At 31.6% G+C, this 27,562-nt stretch overlaps 1 protein-coding gene across 1 annotated transcript; it reads right to left on the bottom strand.

Annotated features, from left to right (window-relative positions):
• Nucleotides 1-2,156: 2,156 nt before the first annotated feature.
• LOC111698137 (uncharacterized) lies at nucleotides 2,157-24,142 on the bottom strand. The gene is made up of 20 exons (XM_023468390.1): nucleotides 23,677-24,142; nucleotides 23,318-23,367; nucleotides 21,810-21,866; nucleotides 19,563-19,632; nucleotides 17,368-17,457; nucleotides 16,796-16,855; nucleotides 15,180-15,242; nucleotides 14,250-14,289; nucleotides 11,985-12,048; nucleotides 11,391-11,481; nucleotides 10,704-10,841; nucleotides 10,493-10,612; nucleotides 7,229-7,320; nucleotides 5,743-5,805; nucleotides 5,631-5,667; nucleotides 5,250-5,317; nucleotides 4,648-4,718; nucleotides 3,608-3,687; nucleotides 2,935-3,074; nucleotides 2,157-2,219 (listed from the first exon to the last, which is right to left on the bottom strand). Exons 5-20 carry the CDS (start codon nucleotides 17,381-17,383, stop codon nucleotides 2,157-2,159), a joined length of 1,206 nt encoding a protein of 401 aa, XP_023324158.1. The 5' UTR covers nucleotides 17,384-17,457; nucleotides 19,563-19,632; nucleotides 21,810-21,866; nucleotides 23,318-23,367; nucleotides 23,677-24,142.
• Between the last annotated feature and the right edge of the window lie 3,420 nt (nucleotides 24,143-27,562).

Here is a 27,562-nt window from a genome sequence, read left to right as displayed (position 1 = left end):
TTCGTGGGACCCTGTAGCTGTTTGATTTAACGGTTTTTGTTTTCACAATTTTATCAAATTTTTAAAAATGAAAACAGCTTCGTAACTAAGCCTCATGCTTCAAATGATGGAGTGATGCCATTAACTCAGATTTTGAATCCGATAACTCTATTTTGTAAACCTTTGGTAATTTAAACTATTAACACTGTCAGTTCAAATATTCTAAGTTTGAAATATCAAACGTTTACACCATCATCTACACAAATATTGGGATTAGACAATTGTGGCAATAACTTAACTCCTAAGAGAAGAAGTAATGCATTAGAGGTTTAAAAGTAAATATTTAATAAATGTGGCCTGCTAAAAAAGTATATTTAGTAGATTTATCTTTTTAATGGATTTTCCAAATTTTACGAAATCGAAATATTTTGGAGTAAACAATTTATTCTTGTGAGGTCCCACACGCAACTTTGGCCCTATCGGTTCATCCGTTTTGACGTTAATTTGATACAAACAAATCCACAGACTTGCAAAAAAGATGAAGAAGATTACTTTAATGTCGTCTTTCTAATCCAATTATTTTTATTTCCATTGTACTAAGGTTTATGTTGCAATCCACTGCTGTATGCCGAGTCCATTAGCGCCTGATCCAATCAGGGTTCAGTCATGTGCTTGTTGTCTATTCTGAACCAATAGGAAAAGTATGGTTGTAAGGTAACATTTATCTTTCTATCATCTCGTCATTATCCAATTATAGAGATATGAGTCCTTTAATCGGCGCTATCATTAAATGGAAATATTTACTTCTACTGAAACTATATGCACATGGAGAGTAAACTAATTTTGTTATTTCTTTTATTAACAAATTAAGAGCTGTTCCACATAAATAAATTATTATTCTGTATAGAAGACGACATCCAGGATATATGCAAGTTTGTAAATGTCACTGAAAATACATAAAATATACAAAAAATTTATATTATTTTTCTTCAGTAGAACCCATAAAACTGTGGTACAGGAAGACGAATATTAGACTCAAGTTTTGGCTTTAAATTGCCCAATGAACATGAAACACCGAAATTGTGTACCCCTCCCCCCTTCCCCCCCTCCTATCAATTTTGTACATGCATCTCATATTTAACACATGGAAAAAGTTTGTCATGGCCACAGCACCTGGCCCCCTAGCCTGTCCTAGCCGCAGCGCTAGGCCTCTAGCCTGTTTTTGCCGCAGCGCTTGGCCCTGAAATTGTCACCCTAATAATAAAAAACAAATGATAATAAATTTGCTGAAAAAATAAGTGGTCATGTACAAAATTGATAGGACGTATACTAGGACGGACCCAATAATATATTGGTTAATAACTATTTTGAATGCACGTGCATCTCGTCTTCCTATTCCACAGTTTCATTAGTCCTCACTGTAAATAATGTTTAAAGAAAGGAATTAATTCTTTGCCACCTACTCACATTTTATAGTCCCTACCCTATAACTTTACAACCTCTGGCCGAATTTAAAGAATTTGAGCGGCGGTTTAAATTTAAGCCTCGGTTTAAATATGGTTGCACTTAAAAATGTATCAAATGTTTCAAGATTTTAGCCGGCGCTTAATTTAAACCGGGTTTTGGCATATTTAAACCGCGGCTCAAATTCTTTAAATTCCATCTCAGATTATTTAATCTATTTATGTTTAGTTTTAATTGACGCGCATAAAATGAAAAAAGGAAAGCCTATTGTAATAAAAGTACTTTGGCATTAATAAAAGAGAAAGAAAATAATTTGATAAATTTAGACCCCCAAAGTTTCGAGGACTTTTTAAGTTTAAGTATCCTTTATAATAAAGTTATAATTATTTTGTTGTATATTATTCCTATCGATTGTGTAGGTTGAATGCTGCTGTAAGTATTTGCCAGAATACCCTGTTCAAGTCACAGATTCATCGAATGCTAAAAATTCCACTACCGAACTGAGGTTTATAAACACACACGGAACAATGACAAGGCACAAAGAAACTGTAGACACAATTCTAATTTTGAATCTCCATTTGCAAAAATTCCAATTTTTAACGAAATCACTTTTCTCAAATCTTAAAGCTTAGGTAAGAGTGAATTGATATTAATATTTGTTTATGATTATGATAACCTTTTATAAAGAGTGAAATGTGGATGGATCTAAACTATTAAATCTGTGCCTGTAGTTCATATTTATCTCCAACTTTACTCACCAGACCACCTCCTCCAACCTAAACATAGGGACAGTCAAGGTTATGATGCAAGGAAAGTTAATCGCGGTCGTGTATACTCTGCTAACATATTGAAACCAGTTCTCTTTGGGTGGAATTTGTAAACAAGAATAGATGCATCAGTGTTCGTTTAGTATCCGAGGAGGTTATAAGCACTAAATTTTGATAATTTTGATAATTCAAATAATAGTTTCCTATGACCAGAATATTTCATTGATTTTTTTATGTGAAAGATGGATCACGCCAGGCTTTGACATCCATTTTGTGTTTACATTACCGCCCAGAGACAGTACACTGCAGTACAACATATGTGTATACTTCTGAAATAACTTTCCTTGCATTACATCCTTATTCCTTGAGGACCTTGTTTGTATACAAATTAGGCTTTTAGGGCGCTTCAATTTTAACAATTTTAGCTTCTAACTATTGCTCTGATTTTTCTGTTTAAATTGGTGCATTTTTAATAGAAATGTCTACAAAATTTTTGTTTTATACGTCATGTGAGTTGCCACAAAGATTTGGACAATTATTTTTTAAGCTAAACTAAATGATGTGACAAACAAACAAACAATCTTATGGTTGCAGTAAAATCAAAAATGTAGAAAAAAGAAATAATTCCGTCCAGTCGTCTTTGAAGTTATATGCATAGAAGGTTTTTGATATAAGAATTTTAATAAATCAATGATGATATTTTTTGAATTAAAAATGTATTCACCAGAAAGTTTGCTAAGATCCTTTTCTCCTCTAGACTCGAGGAACCGGTTATTGATTGTTTGTAAACAGTGTCTACAGAGTTACGAGGGTTTGCGTTAAAATGACCTATCAGGACCTCATCCACCTCATCAGCTTCTTTATCTAGAAAATAATGATAAAAAACAAAAAGTTAGACCTATTTAAAAAAAATCTATCTTTTTTGTTACTTTTTTAGATTTTATCTACAGATCAACCCGGCCAGTACTTCGGAGATATCAAAAGAATTTATAAAATGTCGTCTTGACAATTTTTAAATTTACTTTTTAAACTAAATTTCAGTAATTGGAAAAATATGTAAATAGCCATGAATACACGGGAAGAGTTTTAAAGAGCTCCATATAATCATTAGATTAAAAAAAACTAAATATCTTCAGCATTCTATTAACACTTAGCAGTAAGCTAAGAATACGACATTTTTAAATTCTTTCGATGCCTCCGAACTACTGGGTTAAACTGTACAAAAAACAAAAATGTACAAAATTACAATTTTAAAGAAAAAAAAATAAACTAAGAAATTATGGTTAAAATTTAAATGTTTCAATTAATTTATTTCCGCTCAATCACAGAACAGGAACATAAAGCTTTATCTGTAAAATTAATCATGATCTAACAGACTTCTATCTACATTAATTTACCTTGTTGGGTTTTGATACAAATGGTCGAATTTATAAAAGATGTAATCTCCAGCAGAGCAAAATCATTTAGTCCAGTTAATCTTAAAAAAATATTATTTAGATAATATTAAGAATAAGAAATGTAGGCAAAATTCATTCAGAAACAAATGTTACTGCACTGCAAACATTGCCTTCGAAATTATGAACAGAATTTTTGAGAATTCTCACAAATTCATATCTTAAAGGGACTGTAAATGAAAAATAAAAGAGGGTATAGGCTGAAACCTAAGCTTTTTAGGAGTTAATCGAGACCCATAAGAGTTCTTTCTATATAATGCTCCTGTCTCGAGAAATTGATATAAAACTGTGTCAAATTTATACGAAAATTTATATAAATATAAATATTTGTGTAAAAATCGTAGGTTTTAACAGATCATATTCATCAATACGCAACAAATCTGAAACCGACGATATCCCAGACAAGCATGAAAAACTTAGATTTGCTCCTTTTATTATTTGAATTTAATAATTTTTCATTTTTAATAGATATCAATAATATTATTAATTATATCTATTAAAAATGTTCGTATGATATCGAACTACCGATAGCATTTTTAATTTTGATGTTGCGAACATTTTGTTAGGAAATTTTGAACAGAAGGTTTAAATATTCTCACAAATTCTTCCTAACTTCCCAATATTCTGCTTTTACTTTCGAACAAAATGTTCAATATTTTTAAATGCTTGAATCTCGCATCTATTTTGGAAGGAGTTCTAATGTCTCCCTAGTCCCTATGCCCAGGTAAAAAAAATAAACAGCTCATTATAAAGTCTGAGAAGCTTCAATGATGATGATTTCTTCCCAAACTTCTTATTTTGTATAAAATTAAAATATCACAAAATGTTGAAACCCCCCCCCCCCCAAAAAAAAAAATGTACTGCACTACACATTTTTTTTTAATCTGGATGTAGCAACCAATTGGTTTATGTTTTACCTATCCCAACCATGATGTTTACCTATCCCAACCATGATGTTTACCTATCCCAACCATGATGTTTACCTATCCCAACCATGATGAATGATAATTTTCTTGACAGAGAAATTATCCTCAGTGTGTTGAATATATGGAATCTAAACAAAAATATGTTTGACAGGGATAACTGTGTTTTTGAAAATAAATAATGATAAGAAATATCATTTATAAAGAAAACTGTAAAATTCAATTATGTTTTTATTACTTCATAAATCAAATTTCAGTGGCAAAATTTTTTTGAATGCTGTCATAAAATTGTTTTACAATTTTTTTATAATTGAATAATAATTGAAATGATGAAATTCCCTAAAAAGCTGTGTCACTCCTAAATCTTGGAAAGACGAAATCTATTGTTCTATCTGTATTGTTTATTAATCTATTGTTCTATCTGTATTGTTTATTAATCTATTTTTCTATCTGTATTGTTTATTAATCTATTGTTTTATCTGTATTGTTTATTAATCTATTGTTCTATCTGTATTGTTTATTAATCTATGATTACTACTTATTATATTACTCATATTACAGAAACCCACATAAAATCAAAAATGTGCAATGGGGAAAACATGAACAAGGTGATTCAGATGTCCAGGTTTTATTGTCTACCCCATAAGATAAACACAACCTACCTGTCCTGTGTTCCCGGATAGAATACAAGATGCTGAGGTTAGTATGAATGTTTGTGAAACCACGTGGCCTGTGAACAAAAATGGGGAATTTTTCCTAAGTTTTCAAACATTAATAGAGACTAATTAACTTAATTTCAAATAACAATGCATTCAAAGGCTACCATGTCCGATTCACAAACGGTAAATATCCAGTGAACTTTTTCGAAAAAAAAATTGTTAAAATATCCTAATTTTTTCAAATCTAAAAATTAATAACTTTTAATCTCGGAATTTTAGCAGCAGATGTAAAGAGCGTAATTTACAGAATTAAACTCTTCTAAATATGCCAAAAAAAATAAGCAGAAAACTGTGAAAAAAATGGCCAATGATCCTCATTTCTACCTGTACACATCAGAAATCCATTCTGCATTATTCCAACCTAAATAATAGACTTGAAAACGGATGTTTCATTCATGTGGTCATTAGGTATTTATCAATATTACTTTATACTTACAATCCAAGGAAATTCAGAGCTAGGAAACCCACGCAGATTTTCATAAGTACTCGGTCGTCGTTCCTAGGATAACAATTTAATCTATATGTATAATTTCCTTGTCTGTTTGACGTTTGTATTAAAAAACGTCAAAACGATTTTCCGAACGGACCCAATTTTTTGGTAACTAACACGACCTAAGGTATGGTTTATGTCCGATTGAAATTGAAAAAATTAGACCAAACACTGTTTTTATTTTTAAAATTCTGCCATTTCAACAGAAAAATCGGCAAACGTTTGTGTTTATTTGAGAAAGATGAAAAAGAGCACCTTGAAAATTTTCCCTTAAGTCTAGATTTCATATAAAAAACTATTGAATATTATAAAATCTTTTTATTATGCATTTTTTGATTTTTTAATTTACTAAAAATCTTTATGCAGCAAAAAAATAATATTTAGTTTAACCCAATACTTATAGGAGACATCGAAAGAATTTATAAAATGTCGTCTTGATTATTTTTTTTTGGGGTTTTATACTAGTATACCTACATTTCAGTAGTTTGAAAAATTAATAAATAGACATGAATTCGCAGGAACAGTTTAAAAGAGCTCAGTATAATCATTAAATTTAAAAAAGATATCTGCAGCATTCCATTATTAGTAAGTTAAAAAGCGACAATTTTAAATTTTATTTTGATGTCTCAGCAGTACTGGGTTAAACTAAATTTATAAAGATATACCAGATAATCAAATGAATTGAGATTACAGTCAATTGATCTTTTTGTCTATGAAAAAAATATCTCCATATTCTCCAGGAAGACGCCAAAAAAACCAGTGGAATAGGAAACGAAGCTATGATGCTATAAAGCTTTGATTGTAAACAGTAATATGTAAAAGAAACATACAAATTGTTAATTGTACACAGACTCATTTTATACATATTGATAATAATGTATAAATATTCTCTTTTAACAAATAGAGAACCCAGTGTTGCCCAGGGTACTCATAGACGCATACTCCCGCCGTTTACCGCCGCGTGGTCGAAAATTACGATTTTAGCTATTTTTTCCTTTAAAAGTGGATCCACTAAACTTAGATCCTCAAAATCAAGCAATGAACATTTCTGTTGTATTCCTGATTTCCCAAATAAAATTGGTCAAGGGGTTCATGAGTTATGATCGGACATACAAACGAACAGACGAACAGAAATTACAACTTTATACAGTTAAACCCGTAATTATCTCCATAGATCGACAGAATTTATCAAAGGTCGTCTTGTAAATTTTTTAATGGGTTTTATACTATTTACGTAAATCTCGGTATTTGCGAAAATAAAGATATAACCATGAATATGTGGGAATGGTTTTAAAGAGCTCTATATAATCATTTAATTTAAATACTAAATATCTGCAACATTCCATTATCAGAAAGTGAAGAATACGACATTTAATAAATTCTCTCGTTTTTTTGCTTATTTAGGGTTTAACTGAATATAAAAAGACTTTACCTTTCTGTTACAATCGCACTTTTTAGTTTCCTCTCTTCTCTTTTTGTTTCCGTTTCCCTTCCGTCCTTTACTCATTAAGGTTCTCTCCGCAACTGAAAAAAGTTACTTTATAAAAAAATAATATAAAAAGTTTAACGTTTCTTAGGTTTTGAGTTGCTATACTCAGTTGGCACCAAGGTTGCATAGTAAGGTCAGATCTCTGGATGTGCTCCAATGTACTAAAAATGTCGTCTTCAATGCAATGGACACACAACATCCTTATATGAAGTAACTAATTATTGACAGAAGATGAATTGACAACGTTGTTGGAGAGAAAGGGGGGGGGAAGGATTTTCTCCGCTTGTTAGACGTAAATAGTGGAGAAAATTATTCCCCCCCCCCCCTCTCACCGATACGAACTTAAAGGGTCTGCATGTAAATTTTCAACAATGTTACCCTCTAAACATTTGACTGATCAGTGGGCAGAGAACTCCATTTTTTTCTATAAAACCAAATTGATGGAAAACTAGAGTGTTGTTGTTCATCATATTGCAGTAAATGGAGAAGGAGCTGATTAGTTTATCCAATTATTGTTCTTCATTATGTTCTTTATTATCCAATTATTGTTCTTTATTATATCCTTTATTATGTTCTTTATTATCCAATTATTGTTCTTTATTATATCCTTTATTGTGTTCTTTATTATCCAATTATTGTTCTTTGTTATGTTCTTTATTATCCAATTATTGTTCTTTTTTATATTCTTTATTATATCCTTTATTATGTTCTTTATTATCCAATTATTGTTCTTTTTTATGTTCTTTATTATATCCTTTATTATGTTCTTTATTATTTCATTATGTTCTTTATTATCCACAATTTATTAAAGCAAATCTAAGATAAGTCTGTTAGATATATCACCATTAATATTTGCATCCTACAAGTTAATAAAAAACATTTAAATGTGTTAATTTGATTTTATAATTTTATGAAATACTAGCTGAAGGGCCCGGTGTTGCCCGTGGGGGAAAAAAAAAAAATTTGCCGACCACCTATGAGTGTCCACACAAAAATTCAGCCCAATCGGTCCAGCCGTTTGGCTATACGCAACATATATATGAATGTCTTGTTTTATTACATATTATTTTATTATTATTTTAATAAAGATTGTAAAATTGGCAAAATGTGGTTGTGAGACAATTCACTTTTGATTTCTTTCTTTGTCGCACATTATTAGTAATATTAATGAACAATTTTGCACATTTTTCCGCATTCGTGATTTTCCAACATTTTTAGGAAATTTAAATATGTTTGGAAACGCTTTTCAATTTAGACAGACCATTGGTTTTCTAGCCACTTTTATTGTGTGTATCTCAAAACTAAATATTTTGCAGATTACAAAAATCAATATTCGCCTTGGAAAATTCTGACCTGATCGGTTCAGCCGTTTTAATGTTTGTTAGATAAAACAGACATTATAAATGCCTAATAAATATACTATAGAGTAGATAGATAATTATACTTTAAAGATATTGGTGAAATTTGAAAATGTTAAGAATTAAACTATAACCTACAATTTTTCATGACATCATTTGCTCTTGTATTCTTTCCCCAAAATATTATTGTCTTGTATTTTGATTGCATAATACTTGCATAATACACCCAAGTGCGGTGTGCAACTGCAAGAGTTTAATTATCTAAAAGATTAATTTCACTGTACTATTATTTGACCCTGGTCCGACCATTGTATAAGAATGAATAAAAAATTTGAATACTTAATTCAAAATTCTGCGCAATCATGAACCATATGTCAAATAGATTAAAGCGTACTTAGCAGTTGAATAAAACTATAGTCAAACAATGTGAGTATACTAAAAGGGGGATAAGGGGATGTGCGCACTTTTGCAATAATGTATTAGGACCGCTAGCAAAAAGTGCGCAAACCCTATATTACATAGTTTGTGTCTAATAAACGTCAAAACGGTTGAACGGATTAGGCTCAATGTTTTTGTAGCAAACAAATAACACCAAAAGAAGGTTTATGAAATATTCAAAATGTGCCAATTTTAAAAGAAAATTCCCCGAACACTTTAGAACGCTTTAAATTCGCAAATTTAAGAAATACAATTAAAAACTGAAATTGTTAGGAATTGTTAATGAATATACATTTATATGAAATGTATAAAATATTAACATATCCTTGACATGGCTTTATCAAAACAGAAATAATACAGATAGTGTTGGAATAGTTTTCTACATTTTTTAACTTTTATTAGAACATGCATCGTAACATTTATTTTATCGAATTTTATTATAACGTTTGCCCAAATAAACTTCAGAATATAGAAGTAGTACAACTATCCGAATCTTCATCAATTACTTCTTTCAATCTGCTATCTGCAACTCAGTTACTGTTCAATCTTTGAAATCTTTGAATCATAATTATGCATCATAATGTATAGTTTCATTAATTGCTTTGATATCAAACCATATGGTCTCAAGGCTTAGATTTATGTTTGGGTGGCAGGGGAGTAGATGGTTTTATTTTAATATTTAGGAGGGTTGAGGGGGGGGGATGAGGAGATTGTTTAGGTTAGGGAATAGTGAAAATTGTGGGGATTTAGCCTAGGTTATCTGGAAAAGGAGGGGGGGAAATAAGTAAAACTGATTAATATAAATAAAATGAGATAAAAGATTGCAAACTGATTAATATAAATATAATGAGATAAAAGATTGCAAACTGATTAATATAAATAAAATGAAATAAAAGATTGCAAACTGATTAAAATAATAAAATTGTCTTTTTATTTTAAAAGCACGTGATTTTTCACAGTTCAAACTTTTTTCAAGACGTTCTTTAAAAGTTAGTAAAAATCAATAACAAAATTTTTAGGTTGCTGATCGTTCGCTATTTAACTAAAAACGAAACATTCCGTTCGTTAACAGTTATTAAAAATCATCAAACAAACTTAATAGGTAGCCGTTCATTCGTTATCTACCTAAAAACGGAATATTCCGTTCGTTAACAGTATTTTCCGTTATTTTTAAATGTTAACGTTGAAGACAACAATAAAAAACACGTCAAACAACGTCAAAATACACAAAATTCATTTTTTATTTTCTGTTGTATGCAATTTTAGGATGAAAAATTAACGAAAGACACCGTTTTTATTTTCTTTATAAACCGTTAATTTCTTTTCTATAGCGGCTATTTCCGTATATTAACAAAAAGTCTCGATGTATAAATGGAAGTTCACTTAAAAGAATGCTTAAGCTTAAGCTAACCTTTCTGTTTGGATAGATTTGTTCTTCTCTTGTTTTCTTCTAGATCCCCTTCTTGTGCAGGTTCCATTTCTTTTAAATTTGAAACAATCTCTCGAATTTCCTCATGTTCATCGCCTTTAACTAAGAGAAAAAAAATTGCTTTTCATTTTTTCTAAAGATTCAATTTCATTTTATCAATTTTTTTTAATTTTTAATTTTTTTTTCTATTTTCCTAGTGGAATAATATATTTAGAATATAGTCTGCTATTGCTGGATTTCCATTGTTCTCTGGTATTGGATTTCCTTTCGAGGTCTCTCATCTGGGACACTGAGCCCCATGTTATAAGTTTAGGTGGCTCGGTTGTCCCTCCTTGGCAAGAAATATTCATTCCTGGTGTTTAAAAGAATGTTGTGTAGTGGTTATACCCCTGACAAACAACATTTTTATATGCAATCATTTATATTTAAAGTATTTTTTAACTCACGAACCCCTTGGCCGATTTGCCTTAATTTTATATGGACAAATGTTCCTAGCATGGTTTAAATATTTAAAAAAGAAAGTTGACGTTTTGGGGAAAATTAGTTTTAGTTTAGCTACCAAAGATAGTAATATATTATTACAGAATAACTGCTACTTATTTAGTGATCTGTAGCTTTTACAGCTTTGCAATGTATCCTGAACTTTTGTATTGTAAATCTAGGAATCCAGCATTAATTCCTCTTGGATATCCCGTGGTGATTAGACCCTGCAAGGATAACTAAATTAAAAGGATAGCACTATCAAATTCAAAAGTTATCACAATAGATATCCAGATCAATCGTTAAAGATTCGCGCCATTTAACAGATAAGTTTTGACTGTTAAAAATCGGTTAAAAATACAAAATATGTCTATTTTAATATTTCTTTTTCCTTGGTTACTTGGATTCTGATGTCTAAGGTTTGCTGAATATTCTGGATGGAGCTGGCCGAAGGACTTGTGATAAATATATTCTGCGCCGTTAAAGTTTATCTTAACAAAAGAAAATTAGTTTAAATATATATTATCTTAAGACATTTAAGAAATCTTTTGGTTAAATTTATCTATCTAAGATTTACCTAAAAATGTGTGTTTCTGCAAACTGTAGCAAAAACGAGACGGTCAGATATTTGCAAAAAATATGCAAAGATTTTGTCCCAAAATCTCCCATAATTATCATTAAAGTATATCCAAAAAAAGTAAGATAAAAAATACTTTTGATTTTATCATTCCACTAGAATAATGATATTTTATCATAAATTTCATTACATTTCACCTTTAATGATTTTCATTTGGGAATATATCAATTGTTCTACACAACATTTCAAGGAACATTAATTCAGTATGGCCCATTGCATGTGTTTCTGACAAAAAATGCTTGACAGAACAGAGTGGTAAATTGGAATTTTCTAAATGTTTGGATTATTATGTCTACTTTGAACCAAATTAACAACCCCATTCATAAACTTATCGTCTCAGAATTGTATTGCTTCTACCTTGAACGGTTGTTGTCGTTGGGTTTGCTGTGAGAATAAAGTTTCTACATAACCACGACTTTGTCTAAAAAATAACATTTTAATATTGAAATCTAGATATTTCTTGTCCTGCGCATATTAGTTCAACATCCACTATACTATAACTATAACAAAAAACAATGGATTGCTGAGATATAGGGATTACAAAATTAGAGTTTGTGGCTAGAACTTAATTTATTTGTACTTTAAAACCTCAATCGCAAATTAAAAATTTTCAGAAAGAAAATAAGCATTTCTTTATATTTTTCAGGTTCTGAGACATTTTATAGAAAGACATTTTATAAAAAGGAAATTTCAAAGACATTTCAGATTTAACGTTTCATACATAGAGAAGATTTTTCTTAGATCGACAAAGTAAAGGAACTAAGTTCTTGCTACAAACTCAAATTTGCCTCAACCCCATATCTTTTCAGTCTGATATTGCAAACCTTTCAGATGTCAAACTTAAACTATTTAATCAACAGAATTCAAAGATATAAGGATTGCAAAGATATAAGGATTATGACATCAGAGAATCAATTCATTATTTCCTTTTTCTCAAACTAACTCTCTCGATATCTTAATATATTAATTTATGAAACTAATGTGTACTTTATCATTCTTCCTGGCTCTATTTCAAAATGAACGTGCTATAAAGTAATTAGCTGTACATTAAAGCACTTGTTCTTTAAAGTTTTGCATGGTTCACAGATTTTCTCCAGAAAAATTATTTTTTTTCAATTGAAATGAAAATAAAATTGAAATCAACTTTATATTTTGACAGCTGCTTTGTTTCTAAGCTTATTTGATCTAGAAAAAACCATTGAAATAATATAAGTACACAAACGTTTCATTAATTTACCTATAACACTATTATTTTGGTTCGCAGTGTTATAAAGTTCTTGGACTTAAATTTTCTCTATATCTCGAAGGTTCTTGATAAAGAGAAAATTTCTGTCCAAAAACTTTACAACACTGCGAACCAAAATAACAGTTTTATAAATAGTTTATTATAGATTATTTAACGATTAAATAATACAGATTTGTCTCTGTCCATGTTAAATCTACGAATATCTATGTTATGTGACGTCTTTCTATGAAATGTCTCCAACGCCAAACTGAACTTAAAGGGACTGTAAAGGAAATATGAAAGGGGGTATAGACTGAAACCTGAGAATCTCAGACATATAAGAGTTCTATCTGATGTTCCTGTCTTGAGCAATTGTGTCAAAACTGTGTCAAAACTATACAAAAACGTATATATGTAAGATTTTGTATAAGATTCTCGTAGTATTAAACAGATCATATCCAACACATACGCAACCAATCTGAAAACAACGAACTCTTAGAGGAGCTAGAGAAACTTAAGTTTGCTCCTATTATTAATGGAATTTAATAACTTTTCATTTTTAATAGATATAATTGATAATATTATTTATGCGTCCGGAACATGTCACCAGAACTCCAATCAATGGCAGTGTAGTATTATTATCACATGTCTCCGTCTGTATCACGTGACCAGTTTACTGCGCTGCCAATGGAGGAAGTTCTGGTCACGTGATACCGACGTATATCTAACATATATACGTTTTGGTATAATTTTGACACAGTTTTATGTCAATTTCTCGTGACAAGAACATCAGATGATGTCTTATAGGTATCGTTCAACTCATGAAATTCTAATGTTTCAGCCTATACCCACTTACATTTTTCCTTTACGGTCTCTTTAACTCCTCTTATTTAAGAGCTATTGAGAAGCACAACATGTGTTGAATTTCTCATGAGTATCCGGATGAATTTCTCATGAGTATCCGGATGAATTTCTCATGAGTATCCGGATAAATTTCTCATGAGTATCCAGATGAATTTCTCATGAGTATCCTGATGAATTTCTCATGAGTATCTGGATGAATTTTTCATGAGTATCCGGATAAATTTCTCATGAGTATCCGGATAAATTTCTCATGAGTATCCAGATGAATTTCTCATGAGTATCCGGATGAATTTCTCATGAGTATCCGGATGAATTTCTCATGAGTATCCTGATGAATATCTCATGAGCATCCGGATGAATTTCTCATGAGTATCCAGATGAATTTCTCATGAGTATCCGGAAGAATTTGCTTTACTCATACTTGTGCACAAAATCTAAACTAGAGGAACCATGGCGTCGCAAAGTCATACCAATAATGTCGCATAAATTTGACCTTATCCTATGTCTATCAAGAGATTAACTAGCTAGCTAACCTGTTTGTAGCTTGTATCGAACCCAGGCAATCACTTAACCCTACAAATTGTAAAAATGTTAGAAAAATATTCTAATTAAAAATAAGTTTTTTTTATTTCAGAACTAAATACATTATAGGTTTCTTAAGAATTATAAAAAATAATTTTAAAAATCGTTTAATTGCGTTTCTATGATTTCATGTCAAAAAAGTGTAGGTTTAAATGATGTATTGTGGCGCCCCTGGATTCCTGGAATGCAGTACACAGCATATTTCATACTTCACATGTTATTGTTTAGATTATGATATACTGCATCTAGTATAAATACTGTTTTTGATAAATATATATTCAGTCAGTTTATTTGGTCTTATTCATTTGGTCTTATTCATTTGGTCTTATTCCTTTCGTCGCTACAGTATATTATATACTGTTTTTTTACAAAAGTACCATGATTTCTTGCCTCAAGCTCTAATTTCTCTAACTCAATATTCTAGCTTACAACATGATGCTTATATAAACTGATATTTCAAATTAGAATATCTAGCATGAATTCAGATAGAATTCAAAAACTAAATCTAAAGAAATTGAGTCTTTGCCACAAACTCAAATTTTGTAATTCCTATATCTTGGCAACCTTTGGGTGTAGACTTTTGATATTTCAAACTTAGATTTTTTGATCTAACAGAATTCAAAGTTTGAAATATCCAAGGTCTACGAGTATGACATTGGGTTACGAATATATAAGAATTAGAAAATCAAGGTCTGTGGCAAAGACTCAATTCCTTTAAGAAAACTTTTTATATGGTTACATTTCAGAGACGACTGCACAGTTGTCAGTATGTTATACCAGTATTATTAGATTACAAATATATGCATAAGGCGAATAAGAATATTCTGAATTCGCCATTTTTTTGTAATACTTATTGGAACACTCTGTATTATAGCATATACCTGATACTTCATAAACTTGAGAGATACAAGGTAACTGAATAACACCAATATTCCATCTACCACCTAAACGTTCAAAAAATAATATTATTATTATAATAACAATTAATATTAATAGTTATATCCAAAGAGAATAGAATATATATTAGAGTTGAATTTAGACAATCCCTTTTTCAGTCCCTTTCAGCCTGAAAGGGAGTTTAAAGTGTACAAATCATGTAAATGTTCACAAATTATATGCAGTAGAGTACATTAATACAGTATGTTCCCTAGACTGTCCATTTCAATTTCAAATTTTTTAAAGCTGTTAAATAAACTTTATAATGAATTAGGTGAATAAAAAAAATCATTTGATTTGTAGCTATAACGGAAAATCATCGTTTGTAAAGTGAAAGGTGAAATGATCATTGGTCAATTATGAAACCAGCCTATTTCATAATTTGGTTTTCTATTAATTTTAGATTTTCTACAAAATGATGTTCCAGGGCCCAAAAGGTTATACAACGCAAACATGTGAAGTACACCTGCAGTATGGAAACAGTACAACAAAATGGCTGTTTTACACTTTTTTCTAGTAAATTCCACTCTAATATATTATAGTATATGAATAAAAATCAATAAAGCAATGCACTGAGTTTCTCAAATATTCAACGCGTCGGTTTTTCTTACAATATATTTATATACAAAAGATACAAACTTTAAATCGAACGATACTAATACAAACGAGATATTATGAATCTAATCAGATCTATCAAACAGGAGACATTTTACATTTTCATTTTCATCGTCTCACTTACACAAATTAAATATTGTTAATCAAATTAGTTTCGTCAAATAGGGGAATTCTTCAAGGGAACCTTAATTCAAGGGAGCTGAATCACAACTGCCTTTTTTCCCTCTGTTTCGCTCCACCCTTAGTTCGCATTCTACCCCACGCCCTGTGAGCTGGCCGGCCAGCTCACCAGCTCCCGGGTTCGGAGATAACGGATTTCTCCGCGTGGCTTGGGTTAAATATAGAAACCAAACATAAACAAGAAAACCCGTTAAATATCAGTAAGGGTAAGGGGGGGGAAGGCAAAATGGGGTTGAGTGCGAACGAAGGGTAAAAATAATGATAAACAAAATGCTATTTACAGTCGCAGGAAAGATCAAAACATCATTTTCCTGCTACAATATATTCTATTCTCTTTGGTTATATCTAGAAAGTTTAAAAAGGTTACAAGGTCTGTGCTTTGAAATTTCAGTGATCCTATCCACTCTATCCTATCCTATAATATTATCTCAAATGAATGGTTTACCTAAACTCTGAATTCCAGCGCTAATTATGAGATGTTGATCTTCTATATCTATATCTATATCTATATCTATATCTATATCTATATTATCTCAAATGAATGGTTTACCTAAACTCTGAATTCCAGCGCTAATTATGAGATGTTGATCTTCTATATCTATATCTATATCTATATCTATATCTATATCTATATTATCTCAAATGAATGGTTTACCTAAACTCTGAATTCCAGCGCTAATTATGAGATTTTGATCTTCTATATCTATATCTATATCTATATCTATATCTATATCTATATCTATATTATCTCAAATGAATGGTTTACCTAAACTCTGAATTCCAGCGCTAATTATGAGATTTTGATCTTCCACTACAGGAACTATCACTGAACAAAATCTATGTACGTGGTGTGTCCGTTTGTCTGTCTGTTTCCAATAACCGTCAAAACAGCTGGATCGTTAATAAACAAATTTTCTGTGGGAACTCACATGACCCCAGGAAAGTATTTTGCTGAACAACAAATTTTTTTATTTAAAAGAAACTCAGAAATCCTCAACTAAAAACAGACAAAACTTTAAAAGAGAAAGAGCGGCCAACTAGGAAACAATTATCTTTTACAACTGATCAATTAAACTCCTGTAGTTTAACTTTGAATCAGATTTTAAGATATTTTTTTTAGCTTCCAATGCTGGACGGAAAATATAAATTTCAACTTTGGTAAAAGTGTTTTTCTTCAAAATTTCCGAGATTTTTTTGCGCTTAATTGTGCACTGTTTGCGTATGCTTCCGCAAAACTTACTGTAAAACAAAAATGCAAAAATTTGCGGAAGTTGTAAGCAAATTTGCGCCAACTTTTTCGGGGAATTTGTTTCCGCTAGCAGCCCTATTTTGACTTACTTGAGTATGAATCCATCTGGCCGCAAAGTAGTGGAGCCGGCTGCTGGTCAGCTGATCCAATAACAGTAAACCAGTCATGGGAGCAGACACCTACAGGTAGTTTTTAGTCATCATAGTTCAACCATTTTTAAAAACATTTTAAGGGACTGTCGTTTTGATTAAAGGTATTCCTTCATTGATAAAGTGGCATGTCCGATTTACATCGGTACTTTGAAACCTTTTTTCAAATCAAGTATTTATTAGATATTAATGTTTATAATTTTAAAAACTGATTATTCTTGATTGTGAATTCTCCACATTTCTACTGCAGTAAATTATATAGGAAATATCACAATCAAACACTTTAAAGTCTAGAAACCCCGGTCATTTATCAGATAATGGCATTGCAATCTTTGTATGGAAACGGTCACGTAAAATTACGCTTACAGTCCCTTTTTACACTTAGGATTTTAACTTTAATGTTGCTACTGCACAGAGAAACCATAATTTTTACAAAGCAACCTAAGTCACTTCTGTATGCTGAGTCCATTAGTGCCTGATCCAATCAGGGTTCAGTCATGTCTGAACCAATAGAAATAGTATGGCAGTAACATCTATCTTTCTATCTATTGCATTCTCTAATTAGAGACATGAACCCTTTAATCGGCACTATCAGTAAATGGAAATATTTACTTCTACTGAAACTATAGTGAAGTAGCGATTTGAAAAATCATTCAGGCGTAAATCTTCTGTCAAAGTGAACATGTTTTGTGCCAGCTTAGTGGGTAAAACCAAAACTTGTTTAGCATACAATTAAAATTCTTGAAAAGTGTTTAATACTGATAAGTTCCCCATTGTTTTCCAGTGGTAATGCGCAAATCACTTTTATAAACCTCAACTGAAAATAATCATATTTCAAAAAGATGGACAAGGATATTTAACTCATACTGCTCAGTGAATAACAAAACGAAAGGCCACTTGATTTAAGGCCTACAGTAACTTTAAACTGCTCAGATTTTAGTCCTACAGTCCCTTTAAACTGCTCAGATTTTAGATCTACAGTTCCTTTAAACTGCTCAGATTTTAGGCCTACAGTCACTTTAAACTGATCAGATTCTAGGCCTAGAGTCCCTTTAAACTGCTCAGATTTTAGGCCTACAGTCCCTTTAAACTGCTCAGATTTTAGGCCTACAGTCCCTTTAAACTCCTCAAATTCTAGGCCTACAGTTCCTTTAAACTGCTCAGATTTTAGGCCTACAGTTACTTTAAGCTGCTCATATTTTTGGCCTACAGTCCCTTTAAACTGCTCAGATTTTAGGCCTACAGTCCCTTTAAACTGCTCAGATTTTAGGCCTACAGTTCCTTTAAACTGCTCATATTTTAGGCCTACCTTTAAACTGCTCAGATTTTAGGCCTATAGTCCCTTTAAACTGCTAATATTTTAGGCCTACAGTTCCTTTAAACTGCTCAGATTTTAGGCCTACAGTCCCTTTAAACTGCTCATTCTTTAGGCCTACAGTTCCTTTAAACTGCTCAGATTTAAGGCCTACAGTCCCTTTGAACTGATCATATTTTAGGCCTACAGTCCCTTTAAACTGCTCAGATTTTAGGCCTACAGTCCCTTTAAACTGATTAGATTCTAGGCCTAGAGTCCCTTTAAATTGCTCAGATTTTAGGCCTACAGTCCCTTTAAACTGATCAGATTTTAGGCCTACAGTCCCTTTAAACTGCTCAGATTTTAGGCCTACAGTTCCTTTAAACTGATAAGATTTTCGGCCTATAGTCCCTTTAAACTTATCAGATTTTAGGCCTACAGTTCCTTTAAACTGCTGAGATTTTAGGCCTACAGTCCCTTTAAACTGCTCAGATTTTAGGCTTACAGTCCCTTTAAACTGATCAGATTTTAGGCCTACAGTCCCTTTAAACTGCTGAGATTTTAGACCTACAGTCCCATTAAACTGTTGAGATTTTAGGCCTACAGTTACTTTAAACTTCTGAGATTTTAGACCTACATTCCCTTTAAACTGATCAGATTTTAGGCCTATAGTTACTTTAAACTGCTGAGATTTTAGACCTACAGTCCCTTTAAACTGCTCATATTTTAGGCCTACATTCCCTTTAAGCTGCTCAGATTTTAGGCCTACAGTCCCTTTAAGCTGCTCAAATTCTAGTTAAAAAAAAAAAATTTTAAATAAAGATATGATGTCTATCTCTACCTCCAGGATCACGCTCTCCTATAGAGAATGAGTCAAAGTATAGTTGAGCACTACAGATACCAGGCTGAATCTAAATAGAAATTATAATTAAAGAGATTGTTCACTTAAAAATAGGTTATAATGATCGTTTAAAGTTTTAAAAATTTAACATGGTTTCAATAAGAAACGGAAAACCATTTTGTAATTTTTTATATTTTTGCAAAAATATTAGTGAAAAGGTTTCATCTGTTCTTTTAATCCGAAGAGAAAATAATAAACTTTTTTTTTTATTCTGAAGTTTTAAATAATTTCCTCGGCTTTTTTGTTTTTTGACTTAAAACAAACTTGATATCTTGTCCTTTAAAATATGGCTGCCAAAAAATTACAGCCTATTTATCTTGATAATATGACTGCAAAGGGATTGCAACATTTTTACCTTGACAATATGGCTGAAAAGGGATTGCAACCTTTTTACCTTGACAATATGGCTGCAAAGGGATTATAACCCGTTTGTCTTGAAAATATGGCTGCAAAGGGATAACAACCTATTTATCTTGACGATATGGCTGCAAACCGGGATTACAACCTATTTATCTTGACAATAGGGCTGCAAAGGGACTGCAACCTATTTACATTGTCAATATGGGTGCAAAGGAACTGCTGTATGTATAATATGACTACGAAATGTGCACCCTTCAGAAGGTGTATGGTGAGGTTAGTTAAGGTCGGAGAGTGTTAAGAATGCCAGAAACGCTTAAAACAATTGATTTAATGAGAATCGATACCCATATTGTATACTATGCGTAAAGAAGAGTGCGGGGGGTCTCTTTAAGAACTTAAGGTAGTTTGGGTAGTGAGGGTAGTTCCTATACAGATTTAGCTTCAAGGGTGGGGGTGGGGTCTCTCTAAAAACAGACGGTAGTTGGGGTAGTAAGGGTAGTTGCCATTCAGATTTAGCTTCAAGGGTGATGTGCGGGGGAGGCTGCATCTGTATGTACAAAATGCCTTTTTTTGTCTATTGTATACCATGCGCAAAGAATAATCAAAGAGTGGGGATGGGGTCTCTTTAAAAACTGAAGGTAGTTGGGGTAGTGAGGGTAGTTTCTATATAGATAGGGTAGTTAAACCCAACTACCCCAACTACCGTCTGTTTTTAGAGAGACCCCACCCCCACCTTTGAAGCTGAATCTGATTGCAAACTTTTTATCTTGATAATATGGCTGCAAAGTAAGAATAAAGTTTTCCTTTACAATATGGCTGCAAAATAAGAATAAAGTTTAGCTTTACAATATGACTGCATAAAAAGAATAAAGTTTAACTTTACAATATGGCTGCAAAATTAGAATAAGATTTACCTTTACAAAGTGATTGTAAAGTTTAGTTTTTCAATATGGCTGCAAAGTTATTGTAAAGTTAACTTTTTCAATATGGCTGCAAAAAAGTAATTGTAACGTTATACCTTCACAATATGGCTGCAAAAAGATTGTAAAAATTATCTTTTCAATATTGCTACAAAATGAGAATAAAAATTACCTTGACAATATGGCTGCAAAGTGAATGTATCCTATTTACCTTGAAAATATGGCTGCAAAGTGAATGTTTTCTATTTACCTTGAAAATATGGCTGCAAAGTGAATGTAACCTATTTACCTTGACAATGTGGCTGCAAAGTGAATGTTTTCTATTTACCTTTACAATATGACTGCAAAGTGAATGTTTTCTATTTACCTTTACAAGATGACTGCAAAGTGAATGTTTTTCTATTTACCTTGACAACATGGCTGCAAAGTGAATGTTTTCTATTTACCTTTACAAGATGACTGCAAAGTGAATGTTTTCTATTTACCTTGACAATATGGCTGCAAAGTGAATGTTTTCTATTTACCTTTACAAGATGACTATAAAGTGAATGTTTTCTATTTACCTTTACAATATGACTGCAAAGAAATGTTTTCTATTCACCTTGACAATATGGCTGCAAAGTAATTGTTTTCTATTTACCTTGACAATATGACTGCAAAGTGAATGTTTTCTATTTACCTTTACAATATGACTGCAAAGAGAATGTTTTCTATTTACCTTGACAATATGGCTGCAAAGTGAATGCTCTATTTACCTTGACTATATGACTGCAAAGTGAATGTTTTCTATTTACCTTGACAATATGGCTGCAAAGTGAATGCTCTATTTACCTTGACAATATGGCTTCAAGGTGAATGTTCCATTTATCTTGACAATATGGCTGCAAAGTGAATGTTTTCTATTTACCTTGACAATATGACTGCAAAGTGAGGCAGACTCAATATTTCTAGGAAACTCAAAGTTCTAAAAAATTAAAAAAAGATTTCATATGATTTTAAATGGGACCGTTGTAAATTAAACACGCCCCTGTAACAAAGGAGGGTAACTTTATTATTCGAGCAAAGTTCCTCCTAGATCAATAATTGATTAAAAATTTAAACGCATTAATTGTTGTTCGTAATTAAATGGTAATAAAGGACTACCGGGGCAGGGTCCACAAATGTTTTAGAGCAAAAATGGGTGAAGTACGGTTACACCAGTACACTTGGAATACGGTTACTCCAGTACACTTGTAACACGGTTACACCAGTACACTTGTAATACGGTTTCACCAGTGCACTTGTAATACGGTTACACCAGTACACTTGTAATACGGTTACACCAGTACACTTGTAATACGGTTACACCAGTACACTTGTAATACGGTAACACCAGTACACTTGTAATACGGTTACACCGGTGCACTTGTAATACGGTTACACCAGTACACTTGTAATACGGTTACACCAGTGCACTTGTAATATGGTTACACCAGTACACTTGTAATACGGTTACACCAGTGCACTTGTAATACGGTTACACCAGTACACTTATAATACGGTAACACCAGTACACTTGTAATACGGTAACACCAGTACACTTGTAATACGGTAACACCAGTACACTTGTAATACGGTTACACCGGTACACTTGTAATACGGTTACACCAGTACACTTGTAATACGGTTACACCAGTGTACTTGTAATACGGTTACACCAGTACACTTGTAATACGGTTACACCAGTACACTTATAATACGGTTACACCAGTTCACTTGTAATACGGTAACACCAGTACAATTTTAATATGGTTACACCAGTACACTTGTAATTTGGTTACACCAGTACACTTGTAATATTGTTACACCAGTACACTTGTAATACGGTAACACCAGTACAATTGTAATATGGTTACACCAGTACACTTGTAATTTCGTTACACCATTACACTTATAATATGGTTACACCGGTACACTTGTAATACGGTTACACCAGTACACTTGTAATACGGTTACACCAGTTCACTTGTAACATGGTTACACCAGTACACTTGTAATACGGTTACACCAATACACTTGTAATACGGTTACACCAGTACACTTGTAATATGGTTACACCGGTACACTTGTAATACTTTTACACCAGTACATTTGTAATACGGTTACACCAGTACATTTGTAATACGGTTACACCAGTACACTTGTAATACGGTTACACCAGTACATTTGTAATACGGTTACACCAGTACATTTGTAATACAGTTACACCAGTACACTTGTAATATGGTTACACCGGTACATTTGTAATGCGGTTACACCAGCACACTTGTAATACGGTTATACCAGTACACTTGTAATACGGTTATACCGGAACAACAAAATGGTCGTTTTACACTTTTTTTTCGACTAAATTACACTATATATATTATTCCTTACCTGGAAGTAAGAAACTAGATCAGAGGTTATAGATCCACATTTATATTCAGCTGGAAATAAAGCAAAAATTAACAATCAAATTTAAATTACTTAGAGATCGGACAGACATGAAAATTATGCATCAATTACCAAAGTCGGATCTACTTTGAAGTCGATTTACTGTACTCAAACTTTATTGTAGCCCTGGATAATTTCAGATTTACATTTTGAAATTTTTGGTGGAAAAGCGAAAAATCTTCCAAAAGAAAATTGACAGAGTTGATTTCCCCGGTCCCCCCACAAAAATGACTTCAAAAGAAGTCTGCATCGTTTCTTACTCATATCAATTCAGACCCAAACGAAAATCCATTTTATCTCACCGACACAGCAAACTTGGTTTTTTCTAAGACAGAGTTCAGAAAAAGATCCAGCCTTGGGACTACAGTTGGCAGAGTCCAGACATGTTCCAAACCTCTCTTCATGATTCTTCGGGGCAATAGATTGTTTGTGAAATATAGATTGTTCTTTATGAAAATTTTATTAGTCTTTTGATTCTAATTTGACCCCATAACATGGGGCTAAAAAATGTTACAAATCAAAAAGGGCTTAAAACTTTCATCAGCATATGACATCTTTACATATACTTTGCAAGTCTGTCTGTCTGTCCGTTTGTATCCAATAAACGCCGAAACGGCTGAGCCGATTGGGCCCCAAATGGGTGGACCTCAAAAGACCACAGGGAAGGCTTATGGATGCTCAAAGTTACAAAACTTGAATCCAAAAGTCTTAGATATTTGTTAAATTTTGAAAATGCGCGAAAAAAATATTACTAATTCTGCGTATTGTAAATACCCCAATATTGGATTGTATAACATGAAGATATATTTATTTAGACGTTTTCAAGCGTATTCTTTTTCCATGTTTGTCAACTCAAGGGTAATATTTATTGTATCCTAAAATTGATATTTGTGTGTCTATTTGTCTGCCAAAGAATCGCAAACGGGAAACGTTATGAAACAAGATACAATTAGAGCGGCTGACAATCACATAGATTTAGACTGCTCTGACATGTTCAGGACTGGATTGATTTTGAACGGTCGCAACGCCTTGGGCTTTGATCTTACAGCACATTTTGTAGCCCTAGACAATTATCACAGAGAAATGGAGACATGCAGAGTAAACATACAAATCTAGAGGTGATCGATACAGTTTTCATGAATAGCATCTGTTTTTTGAACAAGCTTTTTGGAAAAAAAGAACAACATGGTCTTAAACATGCTTAAATTGATTTTAAAACCATTTTTTCAAAACTTTTTTCTAACTTCTGAGACGAGAAAAACACCGGAACAAAATTTAAAAATTCTAATTTTTGGTCGGAAACTTATGTTCATAATCCATTTAAAAACAAATATTTTGCTCCTGATTCCTTGCAGTAAATTGATCCACAGCTTTTTCCCTCACATCCTGAAGATTTAGGAAAGTTCATATTTAGATAGAAATAGTGACTCAATAAAAAGATTTATATGCCATGACTTTAAAGTGTTGCAAGAACGCTCTTATTTTTTTGTAGCCCTAAACATATACAATTATAGAATATAAACACTTATTTTTAAGTTTTGAAATTCGTTGGTAAAATTTTCTTCTTTAAAATTTTCGTATTTGCTATTTCATATATTTTTACTGAGATAACCCTTTCCCGATTGGACTATTTTTAACTAAAATAGGCTTGGGGGGGGGGGAGGGGTTTTCCATTCCCCACCCCCCACAATGATTTTGCCATTAGAGTTAAGATAGGGGAGTGTGAAACATGTCCTTGGTCCAATTTTTCAAGGCCGCTCATTACCAATAAATAAGTTCAAAAACTACGTCGGAAAAATGTTTAAAAATAATTATTTTTAATTTTACCAAATATTAACATGAGACACATGTTAATACATCTAATTTTCAAAGGCTTTTCAATTATATAAATTTTATCCATGTAGCTTAGTTAATAATAAAGTTATTAACCATTGTTCACAACTGTGATGTTGAAAAAATGAAGAATTTTAAGCGTCCGTAAAACGTTTTCAATTATTTAAAAAACCCCACAGGAAGGGTGTATTTTTGACGGATTTTGAATAAAAAATTAAAATATGACTTAATTATTTTGATGCAGACATTAGCACTTCGTTGTTCTTGTTTTTTACGTAAAATATCGGTGTAAAAAAAACCGTTGCGACTCTTTAAAGCACCTTTACATAAATGTTAAAGCGGCAGCAAAAAAAAAGCGCCAACTATTTATTCTGCCCCACAAGTAAAATTTTAAATGAACTTACAGACACATACGTTAATATCACGTGGATTTAAAGGTTCTGCCAATACTCCCGATACGTTGATATCACGTGGATTTAAAGGTTCTGCCAATACTCCCGATACGTTGATATCACGTGGATTTAAAGGTTCTGCCAATACTCCCGATAACTGTGACATTCGATCACAATTTGACCCATTAAACATAATTTTTAGCCTTTATTCTTAAATACTTTTTAGTCGGCATATGCATTTTGAGTAAAAAAGTATAGAACACCAAATCCGTAAATTCAAAGATTTGTGCCTCATAGACCAAAGCACGTTTAATTTCAAATAGATAAAACCGAATGCTTCTCACTCTGGTTAATCCGGGGTGATATGTATCTACTCACCCATTACTGGTTTAAAGATCATGCAACACAATAATATTGTAGAAAACAAAATCATTTTTAATTATCACAAAATCTTCACATGGGCGCTGTACGCGAAATTTCACGTTTAACAATATACGCGCGTTAGGTGTGGATACCTTGAACCTTAGCACGCAACTGAGGAAATACTTTTGAGAAATTAGGATCCGTGGAAACTGGACTGCGGTGCTTCATAATTAAAAACCGTTTAATTGGTAAGTAAATAATTTATTTATAATAAATAACAAAAATAAAATGTTTGAGGAGAAAATATTGAAAAACATCCAAAAAGGAGGTTGTGGGAATATTTCGCTCTGATTTAAAAAATGGAAAAGTACATATATTAATTTTAAGATTTTAATTTAATCCAACATTGTATTCTTTCTTATTCCAACATTGTATTCTTTCTTATTCCATCATTGTATTCTTTTATATTCCATTATTGTATTCTTTTAAATTCCATCATTGTATTCTTTCTTATTCCATCATTGTATTATTTCTTATTCCATCATTGTATTCTTTTATATTCCATTATTGTATTCTTTTATATTCCATCATTGTATTTTTTCTTATTCCATCATTGTATTATTTCTTATTCCATCATTGTATTCTTTCTTATTCCATCATTGTATTATTTCTTATTCCATCACTGTATTCTTTCTTATTCCATTATTGTATTCTTTTATATTCCATTATTGTATTCTTTTATATTCCATCATTGTATTCTTTCTTATTCCATCATTGTATTCTTTCTTATTCCATCATTGTATTCTTTCTTATTCCATTATTGTATTCTTTCTTATTCCATCATTGTATTCTTTCTTATTCCATTATTGTATTCTATCTTATTCCATCATTGTATTCTTTGTTATTCCATCATTGTATTCTTTCTTATTCCATCATTGTATTCTTTCTTATTACATCATTGTATTCTTTGTTATTACATCATTGTATTCTTTGTTATTCCATCATGGTATTCTTTCTTATTCCATCATTGTATTCTTTCTTATTACATCATTGTATTCTTTGTTATTACATCATTGTATTCTTTGTTATTCCATCATGGTATTCTTTCTTATTCCATCATTGTATTCTTTCTTATTGCATCATTGTATTCTTTGTTATTACATCATTGTATTCTTTGTTATTCCATCATTGTATTCTTTCTTATTCCATCATTGTATTCTTTCATATTACATCATTGTATTCTTTGTTATTACATCATTGTATTCTTTGTTATTCCATCATGGTATTCTTTCCCATTCCATCATTGTATTCTTTCCCATTCAAATTGTATTTTTTTCTTATTCTATCCTAGTATTCTTTCTTATTCCATCATTGTATTCTTTCTTATTCCATAATTGTATTATTTCTTATTTTATCATTGTACTCTTTCTTATTCCATTATTGTATCCTTTCTTATTCTATCATTGTATTCTTCCCCATTCTGTTGTTATGTTTTTTCTTTCTTTTTTTATTGATGTATTCGTTTTCTTTATCATCGTATCAGTTGTCTTTCTTATCATTCATTTCTTTTTAATCTCATTTTTTTCATTTCTAACTGTTC

This window comes from Eurytemora carolleeae, unplaced genomic scaffold, assembly GCF_000591075.1.
Source record: "Eurytemora carolleeae unplaced genomic scaffold, Eaff_2.0 scaffold235, whole genome shotgun sequence".
NCBI classification, from domain to species: domain Eukaryota; kingdom Metazoa; phylum Arthropoda; class Copepoda; order Calanoida; family Temoridae; genus Eurytemora; species Eurytemora carolleeae.
The sequence above is the reverse complement of the archived record's forward strand: the minus strand, read 5'-3'. Positions and strand labels throughout refer to the sequence as shown.

What these genes read in the sequence shown, in the direction of transcription:
- LOC111698137 (XM_023468390.1), bottom strand. An exon ending in TCAAGTTTATGAAGTATCAG is followed by an intron (nt 14,290 to 15,179) that starts GTATATGCTATA and finishes TACAATTTGTAG; the next exon opens with GGTTAAGTGATTGCCTGGGT. An exon ending in TATCCGGGAACACAGGACAG is followed by an intron (nt 4,719 to 5,249) that starts GTAGGTTGTGTT and finishes ATTTTTGTTTAG; the next exon opens with ATTCCATATATTCAACACAC.